Source organism: Poromitra crassiceps (assembly GCF_964638095.1).
Source record: "Poromitra crassiceps genome assembly, chromosome: 16".
Taxonomy (NCBI): domain Eukaryota; kingdom Metazoa; phylum Chordata; class Actinopteri; order Beryciformes; family Melamphaidae; genus Poromitra; species Poromitra crassiceps.
The window spans coordinates 15,659,530-15,674,298 of record NC_139645.1 but is presented as its reverse complement, the minus strand read 5'-3'; the positions used below and the strand labels follow the sequence as shown (position 1 = coordinate 15,674,298).

The window sequence follows — 14,769 nt, the reverse complement described above, 5'->3', positions numbered from 1 at the left end:
CTTCCTTCTCCGATGGCTCAGACAGGTAGTGTTGAAACTTTGTCATCGTTTTCCTTTCTGTCCCTAACTCAGAGCACACTGGATCACACACTTTACAATAAGCATACATTAATTAAGGGGTAATTAAAATGCGTAATAATAAGCATTAACTAACTCATTTTTCACTTATTTTATTTTAAATTTTTGTCAGAACACACGAACAAAACAAGACCAACAAACAGGCTCAGACACAGGAAAATAAAATAAAAAGCATACATAGATACATACATACATACATACATATACCGTATATATATATACATACATACATACATCATCAACATTCAACATTACAACATGGTGCTACCAGCCGCACAAGGTGCTAATATGTGCCTGCAAGAGAATGCCTTGAATAGAGACACTGCGGAGCGCGTCATCATTCAGAAACCACGCCCAAAACAGGGGAAAACACAAACTCCCCCCAATCCTGGTGTTCTATGTCACGTGTTGCACACAAAGATCATATATACAGAAGATGAACACTCCAACTTACTTCCTTGACAGCTAGATCCACATTTTTCTTCTTGCCAATTCTCAATGGCTTCCTTGTTTTGCTCGGGAGTACAAAAAAACTAATTGGCGATTTCTTTTACATTTGTTATCTGTGCAGGCCCACCACACAACAGCTTTTATCTATGTTTAATTCAAGGAAAATTACGCTGGTGTATGGGAGTGAATGGAGAGCTTTCCCCCGTGATGGGCGTGGCCTATTTCATGCAGTGTCTCTATGAGATCACACGCAAGGGGTCCATGAGAAACCAGCCGGGCAAGGCATCCGTCGCCCCTAACCTCATCAAAGTAGGCTAGAAACGGGTCCCAGGTGGTTGAATTTGTTTTAAGTGATTTGGTCCTCAGGGACCTGAGTCTAGCATGAACTAACTCTTAACAGGGTTAGTAAAGCTTAGTAAGCATTACTTCGGACTACAAAAAGACAATAACTATCACAGCCTATCAACACTTTATTTGTGATTTTACACACCCTAAACGCATAGAGTGCTGAATATGAACCAGTTAATGCTCTTTGTGACCCCTTATTGTAAAGTTGTAAACATATATCCCTTAAAGTCCCTGGAAACCAAAATCCACAAAAACCTTCTAACTATTAAATTTAGGGTCTTATGTGAGTAATTGTGTGCCTCAGAAAAGAGAGAGAATTACTTTCAACCCTAACCCCAAAAATCGACACTTTTCTACAAGGTCTGGATTTCCATTTCCTCATTGAAGAGAGCGGAGCGCGCGGTGCTAAAATGCATGATCTTATCACGTCATGAGATTTAATCGAATCACACACACGCATGCACGTGCGCGCACACACACACACACTGACACACACACAGTAGCGCTGTGCACTCGCAGCGCAGCGGCGAGTGTGTTCGCCGAGCAACGCACGAACACACACACACACACACACTCCATCTCTCTTTCCTTCTCTCTCTCTCTCCTTCTCTCTCTCTGAGAGGTCTCCTCCGAGCAGGTCTCAGAGAGAGAGAGAGAGAGAGGAAAAGACCTGCTGCAGACGGGACACGCCCACACAGTCCGCGGGAGAAAATACACTCTAAAATCTAATTGATTCTCATGACTTTTGCCATGACTGTCAAACCTAAATTTATATACTTTGCGACGTTCATCATCGTTCAAATTTGGCTGGTGGCTTATTAACATAGGTTCCTGTGATGTGATGAACTCAAAATGCTAAATAATAATAAAAATATTTCTGGTTTCCAGGGACTTTAAGTAACATTCCATACACGCATAGAGTGCTGAATAAGCATTACTTAACTGTAATGAACCAGTTATTAATGCTCTTTGTGGCCCTTATTGTAAAGTTGAAAACATACAGTATATCGCTTAATAATGGCCTTGACCTCTGTTTTGCTGATGTTAACTGTCAGTTTGTCAAGTCAATGTGCTGATTTTTTTGTAGCCTCCTTTACAATCTTATTGTAGAAAAGGGTCCATAATGGCCCACCATCGGGCCTGTTCTTGGGGCAACTGACACCCACGAACCAAGGCTCCAACGACGTAATGACGATGACACTGCCGTGACATCATCAATAATGACGTCAGAGTTCACCTGTGAGGTCATCGGCGATGTCAGACGGTCTAGGCTGACTGTGATGGCAGACGGGACTTTACGGGGTCACCGATGATGTCATAGCTCCCTGGACGTTGTGACATCACCAACGGGGTATATAACAAAGTGTTCCCTTCTTCCTTCTTCTTCTACTTCATAATGTCTACCCTTCCCACGACCAAATCCGAACCCGAGCTCAATCCTGGCTGGCCCAGGCCCTGGTGACTGGCTGCCTTACAACCAGCCAGGCCACGAGTGGTATTCCTTCAACCGCGTCCGCGGACCGACATCTCTGTGATTCTAACCGATCACAGCCCGTGAGCCCTCAACTACGATCCAGCACACTTCACGAGGCAAGCCCACAAGCTTCCTCACACTTATCTACCACCTCATTTCCTCTGACACCAATACTGCATGTGCTGCAACCCATAAAAATAACTGTAAGACCCATCATGCCAATAATGCTCTTCTGGGTTATGCACAAGGACCCTAAAAAAGGATAAGATACTCTAGGGCAGGGGTGGCCAAACTTTTTTGGTTGGAGTCGCGGGCCAAACAATATTAAGCGCGGCAGTTTTCGCAGCAAAAAAAATTGGACCAGAAAACCCTTGTGCCATCAAAAATTGTATTTCTACGGGCCACTTAAAAACGGGCAGCGGGCCGCAGTTGGCCCGCGGGCCGTAGTTTGGCCCTGCGCTAGGGGGATCCATATTGTGCATCCTACTACTGACCATAAGTATTCATTGTTCAGTATCAAAATAACTGTGTTGTTTTCTGCAGAGTCCCACCTATGAGAACTGTGCTCCAGCCTCCAGATCCCATCCAGATCCCACCTACCAGGCCCTCAGGCTAACCACCATGGATCTGGACCAAACATACTCCACTCTCAGACAGACTACTCCAGACTCCAGACCCCATCTAGGGCGGCTCCAGGGCGGCTTTAGCTCAGGAGGTAGAGCGGGTCGGCCAATGACGCAAGGGTTGGCGGTTCGATCCCCGCTCCCTCCCAGCTGCTGTCGTTGTGTCCTTGGGCAAGACACTTAACCCTCCTTGCTCCCGTAGCCTGCCGCCATTGGTGTATGAATGGGTGAATGTAGACTATCTACTGATTGTAAAGCGCTTTGGATAAAAGCGCTATATAAATGCAGGCCATTTACCATCTACCAGGGCCTCATTCCAGATTTTAGCTGATAGCTCAGCCCAGCCAGACACGATCAGGGATTCAACCACCGCAGTAAACGCACATCTGAATAAACACCTTGTGTTCTGCTCTAGAACCCCCAAACCTGTAGTACAGAGCTGCAGCACCGCCCTTTGGTGAGTCAGCTGCCCATTGAGATATATCTGTGGTTTTACCCCACTCGCGCGCCAGCCGTATAACATTTTGTGGGCATTCCCACACATGCCGACTGTCTCTATGGGATTTTGATGTATCTATCGATATCTAAAGTTGTACATGTTTTGTAGTTATTGTTAAATATATTGATATTGTCGCATGAAAATGATCTAACAATGTCAAAAAAAAATCCCTGTGTCATTATGACTAAAAATGCAGGAAATCTCTCAATGTCTTTTTTGGCCTTCTAATTCAAATTTGATTTATTTATTTAGCACTTCATCACAAGCAGACTGACAGAGAAGGGTTTTTCAGCTGGTGGAAGCTGCCCTCTGGTGACCATATTGGAGTTCCACAGCTCATGGCAACTATTATACAACCTATAACCTTGCATTTATTCAATTGTTTTACTTTTTACCTTTTGACTTTTCCATATAATCCATTTTTCCCTTTTCATATAATCCATTTATACAAACTTTGTAACCTTAGCCTAGGATACATTTTATTAAATATTTTTTGAGCATCTTTTTCCTGTGTGGACCTCCAACCTTCTTTCAGGGAACTACACTTGTTCTTACTACCAGCCCTCAAATGTAATTTTAATGAGACGTTTCATAGAAGCGTTATCTTTCCTCCCTCTGCACATTCCCCTCTGTTAATAAAGGCCCTCGGGTTCCCAGAGGCGACTGTTGAGATGCAAGTTAACTATGGCCTTTATTGAAGTCTCTTCGTGTGAGAGATGTGAGAGATGACAGGGAAGTATTACTAAAATAAAAATGTTGTGAACTTTTGAATTTCCAGCTCTGACAAGGAGTCTTATATTAGATATATATATATCGGGTTGGAGCCCTGTGATGACGTGAGAGCACATTTTCGTGAAGACACTGAGTTGGCTTTAGAATGACCAAGTGTGGGATAGGATAACCCACGTTTGATGTAGTTAACTTGGTGGCTGATACGGATCACATTGCTGCCTCCCGGTAAGCTATTATCCATCAAAATAGGACTAGTCTTCAAAAACAATAGGTACACCTTATGTTTGAAGAACTTGCCAGTGCAAGAGGAACATCTGCCCACACCTACAAGAGGCATGGAGCTGTAGTGGTCACCATGGGTGACTTAGGCCCAGGGTCGCATCTAGACTATTAGGTGGAGGACAAGCTGTGGAAATATTGCATTTTATTGGCAGTCTTTCTAACAGCAACAATGGCTGAGGACAGTGGATTGTATTTCTAAAGATTTGGCTTCTTATCAGCAGAGGTGGAAAGTACTCAGTACTTTTTTGAGGATTTGTACATTTTAAGTATTTTATAATGCTATACTCTTCACTTGAGTCATTTTAATGATAGATTCTACTTGCGTACATTTAAATGTACACAGAGTAAATGAGTAAATTCAGATTTTGAAACTGGTGCTAAACTAACGTGCTGCATGTATGACATGTAATTATGGTAAATAATCAAAATATAAAACATTTTAGTAGTAGTAATGTATTTTTACTTGAGTACTTTTAAATATGGTACTTTTTTTTACTCTTACAGGCTGTTACATACACATCATACAGTACACATACAGAATGAAAAAACAATTTGGGGGGGGGGGGTCTTACACTTTCTGTAATAAAACATTTAAAAGCAAAAATCTTATCAAATGGGGGTCCATGGTCTAATTTGTATTGTGTCAGTTTAGGGGTCCTTCATGTGAAAAAAGTTTGAGAACCACAGGGTTAGATTATTGGGGCACCTACGATTCTCTACCTGCACCATTGGGTGTTGCTGTCATCTACCTCCACAGCAATTTGTTCAAATGACGAACAGCTGAGTAACTTCTCACCTGACAGTGTTCAGAGTTTACAAATAGGGCTGTGTGCTGCTTGACTCTCCAGGGTGGTCTGGGCTGATCTGTTCCCCCGGTTTGCTGCTGCTTGCTGGGACAGGACGGCCGAACAATGAGCCTTCCAGATTGTTTGAGGTAAAATCATGTTCAAATTTTACTTTCAATGACACTGATACAATTGATTACGCGTAATTATCTAAATATCTTCTTGAAATGTATGGACTGAAGTTGTGCTGTCATTCACTCTGCTGCAGGCTGTGCTCGCTTTGCCTTTGGCTGGTGGCTGGTGGTGTAAATTGTGAGAATTCCCAGAAAGGTGAAGTGCAATGATCTCTCGAAATATTACAATGTACGATCATTCATTTTAACAGCTTTTAACCGTCTAAACCAGGGGGGTCAAACTCATTTTAACAGCTTTTACCTGTCTAAACCAGGGGGGTCAAACTCATTTTAACAGCTTTTAACTGTCTAAACCAGGGGGGTCAAACTCATTTTAACAGCTTTTACCTGTCTAAACAAGGGGTGTCAAACACACTTTAACAGCTTTTACCTGTCTAGACCTTCACTTTTAAATTGAGGATGAAATGGGTCTTCTATGGAATGACAATGAATCATGTTTTTTCAGGTTATGTCCGTCGTGTCCAGACAGGACAGACCCCAATGGGAGTCTACAATGACAAAAGTGACTCTAAAAGAAGGAACGGGCCACCTAGTTCCAGAGGTCCTACAGTTGGCTTCTACACATTAAATCTGGACAAAGGGGGATCTGGCATCAAGTATATCCGTTTTGACCCTGAAACAATGCGATACACCCTCCCTGGAATTCAAGCAAACACTTTTCCCGATGGCAAGAGGATTCACCAAGCAGGCAGCAAGCCTATGTTCGCCGTAGGTGCAAATCAGTCTCCATCAGGTGTCAATCATGAGAGAACTAGGTGGACAGAGGGCCTTTCATCTCCTGCATCCAACAGCAAAAATACCCCCATCTATTCAAGCAGTGTTGCTCCACCAATAGGCTCGAATCGTGAAGCGATCAGGTCTCGTCTCAAGGCCAAGAAGTTGGAAGCGGCGCAGATTGCTAAGAAGCCCGCTGCGAAGTCTCACAGAACTGATGTGACCTCCAGTGGACCAGAGCAGTACATCCGCCACAGCCGCCTCAGGCAAAAGGCCCATTTTCAAACCAGAGCGAAGGTGAGTGGCCATCGCTTGGGGTTTGGTTTCCAGAGTGGGAGTCAGCCAGGTGCCTTTGAACCAAGAATGCCACTTCTACGGGGTTTCAGACCTGTCGACGGGGAGACCGACTCCACCACGAAGGAACACAGCAATGCAGCAGGTAAAAGAGGCGGGCAGATGTCTCCCCCTGCGAAGAGTCCCGGGGGCGACGGCCGTGAGGCGAGTGGGTACGCCCGGGTCGTCCGTCTCAGGCCTAGCTTCAGCGTAGGTCAGCAGCACCACCTGAGTTCTGCTCCAGAGACACAGTTCTTGGAAGCAAGTTCTCCATTGGTAAAACATAATCGGGGCAGCAGCTATTGGTATGATTCAAGGAATCCGGTCTTGGTAGTCCAGTCTCATGGTAGTCCAGTCTCATGGAAACCTGGTCTTGGTAGTCCAGTCCCATGGGATAGAGAGCCAGGCCGTAATGAAGAAGCTAATGTTGCGGACGTGTATATTTCCAGGAGCCTTATCCACGGTAAATTCAAACCCTTCCAAAACGTCCATTCGTCCTCTCGTCCTGGTCTGTCGGACACTGAAACGGATCCTGCTCATGCCGCTGCAGAGACACCCCCACAGCACAGTGAGACACCCCCACAGCACAGTGAGACACCCCCACAGCACAGTGAGGCACCCCCACAGCACAGTGAGGCACCCCCACAGCACAGTGAGGCACCCCCACAGCACAGTGAGGCACCCCCACAGCACAGTGAGGCACCCCCACAGCACAGTCTTGTCGTCGTGATCTCCGGAGATGTTGGCTCAACAGTCACGCCTTCGATCACTGGAGAAGTGAGCGCTACATCTGCTTCACCCAGTTCAGCAGCCCCCATGCACACAGAGGACCGATGCCCACCACCATGTCCAGAGGCAGAGCTTTCAGCCCAACATCCAGTAAGCCTGCACGAGGGCCCGTCTGGAGGTCCAGCAGGAGTTGCTCCTCTCTTGGAGCAAAACAACTCGACGGCCGTTCCTCCCGAGCCACAGCCAGAAGTCGACGAGGAGAAGAACGGCAAAGGCAACGTTGTCGTCTCGAGCCCGTTGGAAACGGAGCAGTCTGGAGCTTCCACAGCTGCTGCTCCTGTAAGCATAACTGTAAGCTGACTATACTGTATGTTGAAACTTTTTTGTAGTTTTGTACTGTTCTGTGTATTTGTGTGTCTGTGTTTTTACAGGTGATTGGCAGTGGACGCTAGCCTATCAGACACATGCCAGGGTTACAGTTGCAGGGAAGGTTACAGTGGGGATAATAACATTGATATTGGTACAGCAAGATGTGATGGTATGCTAACTTCTCTCTCTCCTCCCTCTCTCTCTCCAGATTTTAAACCTGATCTTGAAACTCGTCCCTCTTCCTGCGGTGGACTGACTTTGAATAAACTGTTAAACCCTTTGCTCGGTTTGTTCTTAGTTTTGGCTACACTACGGGTTTGGACTCGATTTGCCAGTTGAATGAATCAAATTGACAGTGAAACAGAAGCACAACAGAGCAGTGATTCAACCTTTTTCATATCAAGGACCCCAATTTAGTCCACATTAGTACCACACACCGACCTGAGATTTTGTTTCTCAGACTCAAATCTCAGAATATTGATATGATTTTGTCCAAAATTCCACGACTATATGTATTGTAGGTAGAGAGATAACAGTGAAACTAGCCATTCTTAACTACATCCTTTTAATATTGTTCTCGTAAATGAAATAATGGTTTAATGATTTGTTTGCTGTGGACCCCCTGGAACCCCCTCAAGCACCCCAGTTGGTCCCTGTACCCCACGTTGAGAAACGCTGACATAGATGTGCCAACTGCTGGTCTCTTTGTTTTAAAAGTATTTTAAACATACAGGAATTGCACTGACATAATATGGTGTTCACATCTTGAACTGCAACTTGCAATGAAGCAGTCAGCCCATACTACAAACTCTAACATTTCTACTGTGGCCTGCTGCTCCAGATGCAGCATCCTTTTATAAGGTGAAACTAATCTGTAATATGTCCTGGCTGGGACCATATCTGGTTTGAGTCAATCATCACATGTCCACACTCCCATGTCTCCTCCGCTTCTGTCATATTTTGTTTGTCTCTTAGCTGTCGAATACAGCACACAACAGTAATGCCATAATGAGTGCGTTGGCCAGCTCCTGTGACTTATCATATACTAACATTTGGTGACATCTAGTGGTGATTTTGTGGATGTGCCGCTTTTCTGAAGGAACGCGTCACACTCGTCACACCCCTTCCTTGACGTAAACAAAGCGTCACCCGGAAGTCTATTGAAACCAAGGCGACATCATGGCGGAATACACAGACCCACGTGAGTGTTGTAAATAGCAAATATAAAGCCAAGGAATTGAAGAAAAGGGATGGCGTTAAAACACAAGCTGTGTTTTGGATGATGCTAATTTGCATTGCATAATGTTTTCCTTCTGAAGTGCGTTATGCGATGTGTGAGCAGCCTTTTAGCTGTAACTGCACCGGGTGGCATTTCAGGCATTGCTAACGTTAGACTGATTAATCGATATTAGGGTAGAGTAGACCAATACATCCTATGAACCTAAAGCAATATAAACCGTACAGCTTCCATAGTGCGAAGCGTCTGAACTGACGCTGGCTTCGAGGCTGTTTTAACTACGAGAATTTGCTTTTGACAGGTGGTGGTGATGGAGCTGCTGAAGACATGCCAGAGCTCTCAGACAGTGGTGATGATGATGATGAAGATCAGTGGCAGTGCATGGAGGAGGACGCCTCAGACACACAGCCAATCACCTGCCTGTTCTGTGACAGGTGAGCTGCACCTTCAAACAAGTCCACAGCCCACTTGATTTAAGCTACACTACAATAACATGTACAATAAGTACATTTTGTCAACAGTCGTCAAACTGACCCTATATCACAGTTAGGGTTGCCACCTTTCATCCAGAAAAAATAATTAACAATTAACTAATAGATAGCTTTCAGCTATAAACTCCTCAGTAAATGGGTATATTTGAGAAAAATATATCATATTTGCTTATCTCTGAACACCTTTTTTATTGTCTTTTTGTCTGTTAATGCATTAGCCTATTGAATAATGCATTTTTCCAGATTGGTGAGCATATAACCGAGTTGTTTACTTTGCTCTCATGTCCACTATATAGATTCATGTAGATTCATGTTTATGTATTTGACTGTAGAACTCACAAATCACATCATAATAATGTAGCCTAGAGAAGCACCTCAGCAGCCAAGATTTATATGGCATGACAGTATCTAGCTATTTATTTCCTAGTAGCCTAAATACAACTGGATAGGAAATCTAATTGATCAGATTCTGATCAATTCAGAACATGATGTCCAGAAGGGATTAAAAAGCTGTCATTACTGTATCAGCCTTGGGAGTTGCTTGTGAATTGCTCTCCTGACTGAGACATGCTGCTGTCTAACGTGACGTTTGCTAGGCCACCGTCCATGCACCACCACAGAAAACACATGCCTTGCAGTTGGCTAAATACAATCTGACACTCTACTACACTAAACTTAAAAATAACTAACCCTATCCCACTTCTTGTTCACGTTCAGCAACGTGTTAAACTCACCTGTGTTCACCAGCCTCCTGCCAGTCCTGGCTCGTTTCGGTCCCGTTTGTGGCGTTTTGCGATCTGGACTCATTAGCAAGGACTACCGTATTTACGAACGCATGCCTTTGTATTCATTTTCGCTAACCCTGTCAAGCCAATTGTGTTTGATTCTTCCCATTCACATTTGTATTTCTCAAACTTGAAGCAAGTTTTCACTGGAAGTGGTGGAGTAGGGAAAACCATTTTCCCCACCAGCTTTCTGCGAAGTCCCGCCCCATCCCTGTTCTCTGATGGGCTCAGACAGGGCTCAGACCCGATTAGAGCCAATCAGCGAGAGTGAAACAAAGAGTGAAGAAGGCTCGCACACTTTCAAAAGATGAGGCATCTGCCAGCCTACTTAAGCCTGTTACAAGCAGCTGAGACTGGCTGACGGTGGTCTGAAGACCCAAACGTTCTTTTCCGTTTGTATCACTTGTCACTTTTTTTCGCACTATTGTGAATTAAAGCCGGATTTTTTGCATCCGTATGCCTCATCTTTTGAAAGTGTGCGAGCCTTCTTCACTCTTTGTTTGGACTATTTACCTGGCCTCACACACCTTGAGTAATCGTTTGTAAGCCTGAGTCTTAAAGAGCGCAAACCTCCTCTGCTACTCTAAAATGATCAGACATGATCCCCCCCCCCCCCCCCCCCATATTGCAGTGTCAACATTTCATTTGTTTGTGAGTTGGTGTTACTCTGTTTACCTGTTTGTTTACTACTCTTTAATCTTCAATTGCCCGCATGTTGTTCTCTGTTTTGTCCAGGTTGTTTAAGTCAGTATGGAGCACTCTGCAGCACTGCACAGATGAGCACCAAGTCAATCTGGTGGACGTGATAAGAAGACACGGTAAGTAGAGTCACTCGTCTGCTTTCTGCCTTTCTGTATTTGAGATGAGAATATGAGAAGCAGCAGATTTGTGTCGTGACAGAATGACTCCTTCCTCTCCATCAGATTTGGATGACTACGGCTACATAAAGATGATCAACTACATCCGCTCCACAGTCAGTACATTTCTCATTCTTATATTTTACTAATCGGGTCTGGCTTGCTTACTGTGCTAACTATCAATATCATCTTCAGATTTAATCTTCAGCTAAATGTAATGGGATTCGAATAATTTAATCTATCAGTCAACGATACAAATTCTACACACACACACCGCATTTTCATAATTTGTCAAAATCATACCCCCCCCATTTTCACTAAAATTATGTTCATACCCTCTGTTTGCCCCATCTGTATATCTATTACATGTCCTATTGTCTGCTTCTACATTGATAAAGAAAAATGTCTATGGGGAAAAGGAATTCAGAAAAAGCTAAGCTTACATAAAAATGAAATGGACTGCATTTATGCTTTTATCCAAAGCGCTTTACAATGTGCCTACATTCACCCATTCACACACTGAAGGCGGCCAGCTGCCAAACAGGGTGCTGGCACAGCCATCAGGAGCAATTTGGGGTTCAGTGTCTTGCCCAAGGACACTTCGACATGCGGACTGGAGGAGCCGCGGATCGAACCACCGACCTTCTGGTTAGTGGACGACGCGCTCTACCTCCTGAGCCACAGCCGCCCCATAACTGAAGTACAAGGACTATCGCGACTTTGGCTTTGTGACATTATTACATGCCTTACCGGCACTGTCCGCGCAGTTTACACAGTGAGCTACAGTCGTGAAGTTAGTTAGTATCGCCATAGAATGAGGGTAATGGTACAGCTGTTAAAAATCTGCCAAAACACACATCTCACGGGCGCCAAAATACATGTTGTGCTTCGGGGTACTCACCACACGATGAAATATTAATCCAAAATGCACATAATTGGTCATTTTGGAAGGAAAAGAGGTAGCCGGCACTACTTTCCAAACATGACCAATGTTTGCTATCATTGGCTAATTAGGGAAATTATTGCCATAATTAGCCAATGATAGCATTAATTACCTCATAAGTGATGATGTCATCAGTGAAAGCCTCTCCCCGTTGACTTCAATGTTAAATAGCACTACCAAAAACATTATAGAAAAATAACAGAATCAATCTCGTTTATTATTGACCCTATAAAATAAATTTGGTAGTGCTATTTTACATTGAGGTCAATGGGGAGAGGCTTGTGTTTCCCCCCTAAAAGGGGGCGGGAACACGTGCCGCCGGCAGCCGCCTACAAAATGACGTATTGCCGATCTGGTGTATAAAAGTTCAGTGATGATGTCATCAGTAATGATGTCATCAGTGATGACATCATCAGTGATGTCATCAGTCTGAGGCTATATAAGTGATAAGTAGGTGGGCTGTGTTCCAGTGGGGGTTCTAACTCCCGCGGGTCCACTACTAATACGTTTCATGCAATTCGGACATGCACATAGCAATGAATCAAGGCTGAGTAGTCTGGTATTTGATGCTGCTTGGTGTTGCTATGGAGACCAATCAGGAAGTAGTAGCAACGGCTATGCAGCGTGTTGCAGGGATGCTGCAGCGCCCAGACCAGCTGGACAAGGTGGAGCAGTACCGCAGACGAGAGGCCCACAAGATGGCCTCTGTGGAGGCCAGACTGAAGGCAGCTATCCAGTCCCAGCTTGACTGCGTTCACACTGGACTGGGCCAGCTGCATAATGCTCTGTTGGATGTGAAAGACATCCAGAGCTCACTGGCTGACTGGAGGCAGAGCATCATCATTGAGAATCTGAAAGACGTGAAAGATGCCGTGGTCCAACACAGTCAGCTGGCCTCCGCTGTGGGAAACCTCAAAAACATCTTCTCAGTACCAGAGATAGTGGAAGAGACCCAGCAGCTGATAGAGCAGGGCGAGCTGCTGCAGGCCCACCACAAGCTGATGGACCTGGAGTGCTCGCGGGATGACCTGATGTACGAGCAGTATCGTATGGACAGCAAGAACGCCAGTGACGTGCACCTCATCTGCATCTACTTCAAAGATATTCAGGCATTATCAGACGAGCTGGCCAAGCAGCTTTGGATGGTGCTCCAGCGGTCCACGACGATGGTTCGCCGTGACCCCACCATGTTGGTCACTGTGGTTCGAATCATCGAACGCGAGGAGAAGGTTGACCGACGAAAGCTGGACCGCAAGAAGCAGACTGGGTTCATCCCACCGGGGCGACCAAAACAGTGGAAGGACAAGATGTTCGCGGTCTTGGAGGGTACAATCAGCACCCGGATTGAGTGCACACAGGCAGTGACAAGGGAGGTTGACAAGATGTGGCTCGTTCGCCTTCTGGAGATAACCAGGAAGTATGTTCTGGCTGACCTCATCATCGTCAAGAACCTCATGGTGCAATGCTTCCCTCCACACTACAACACCTTCCATAGGTTTTTCTGTCTGTACCATAGCGCTGTTTCGACTCAAGTCGAGGAGCTGACCTCCAAAGACTTGGAGGCTAACGAAATTGTCTCCCTACTTACCTGGGTCCTCAACACATATAAGAGTGTGGAGATGATGGGTCATCCAGAGCTTCGTTCAGAGTGTGACATCAACCAGCTGGAGCCTTTGCTGCCTCAGGATGTGGTGGACGAACTGCTCAGTAAATACATTGAGACATGCACATCTAATATAACAGGTTGGCTGCATAACGCCTTGGAAATAGACAAGATGGACTGGCAGAGAGACACAGAGCCCGAGGCTGACCAGGACAGCTACTACCAGACCATCCTGCCTGCTATAGTGTTCCAGATGTTCGAGCAGAATCTGCAGGTGGCTGCGGAGATAGACAAGAGTTTCAAAGAGCAGGTTCTTAAGCTCTGCCTCAAACAGATGAACACCTTCCTCATCAGGTATAGAGAGGAGGTGATGGCCTACAAAGAGAAGCACCTGAGAGACCGACATCTGCCTCAGTGCTACATGCAGTACATGATTGCCATCATTAACAACTGCCAGACGTTCAAAGAGTCCATCGACCGCCTTGAGAGGAAGTACTCCCAGACCTCAGAGCCCACTGGGAGCGACGCTGCCATGGAGAAGAGTCTGATGGACGTGGCTAAGGAGGGATGCCAGTTCCTGCTAGACGAAGTCTTCCTGGACCTTGAACCTCACCTTAACAAACTGCTGACCAGGAGGTGGCTCACGGGCTGCGATGCCGTGGACACCATCTGTCTCACCGTGGAGGACTACTTCAAGTGCGTCTTCAACAAGATCAAGAAACCCTTCAAGCAGGAGATGACAAGCTCAGCCCATTGCAGAGTGGTGGTGGAGTACATCGACGCTGTGATGCAGAAGAGGATCACCTTCAAGACGGCAGCGGAGAGGAGAGAGGGAGCCGACAGGATGATCAAAGAGGCAGAGCAGATCAAGTTCCTCTTCAGGAAACTGGCTGCTGGAGAAGACCGAGACCGGCTGTGTGACGCCATCGCTGCCATCGCCGAAGTCATCAAACTGACCTCACTGAGCACAATGCTTTATCTGGAGGTCTCTACTCTCGTCTCCAAATACCCCGATATCAGGGAGGAGCACATCCTGGCTCTGTTGGCAGTGCGTGGTGATGCCAGCCGGGAAATGCGTCAAATGGTCATTGAGACTCTGAGCGAGAACAAGTCGTCCAACGCTGGGGTCACGCAGCCCATCTTCAAAGACATCTCTGTTCCCACATCTCCACGACATCCATGACCTCTACGGCAACTGCCAGGCTGCACAAATACAGTAGAATGTGGTCTCATTACATGTAAC

The 14,769-nt window shown here is 45.6% G+C and overlaps 1 protein-coding gene and 1 pseudogene across 2 annotated transcripts in view; both read left to right on the top strand.

The window, feature by feature from the left end:
• The first annotated feature begins 8,776 nt into the window (after window positions 1-8,776).
• The window catches only part of prmt3 (protein arginine methyltransferase 3), a 114,771-nt gene continuing 108,778 nt past the window's right edge, over window positions 8,777-14,769 (top strand). The window contains exons 1-4 of the mRNA XM_083652581.1: window positions 8,777-8,811; window positions 9,149-9,281; window positions 10,859-10,941; window positions 11,047-11,096. Of these exons, the coding sequence (XP_083508707.1) occupies window positions 8,790-8,811; window positions 9,149-9,281; window positions 10,859-10,941; window positions 11,047-11,096 (288 nt within the window). The 5' untranslated portion in view covers window positions 8,777-8,789. The remainder of the gene's footprint in view (window positions 8,812-9,148; window positions 9,282-10,858; window positions 10,942-11,046; window positions 11,097-14,769) is intronic.
• LOC310790872 (exocyst complex component 3 pseudogene) lies at window positions 12,508-14,709 on the top strand (annotated as a pseudogene). Its single transcript has one exon. The product of its transcript is annotated as an exocyst complex component 3 pseudogene (transcript).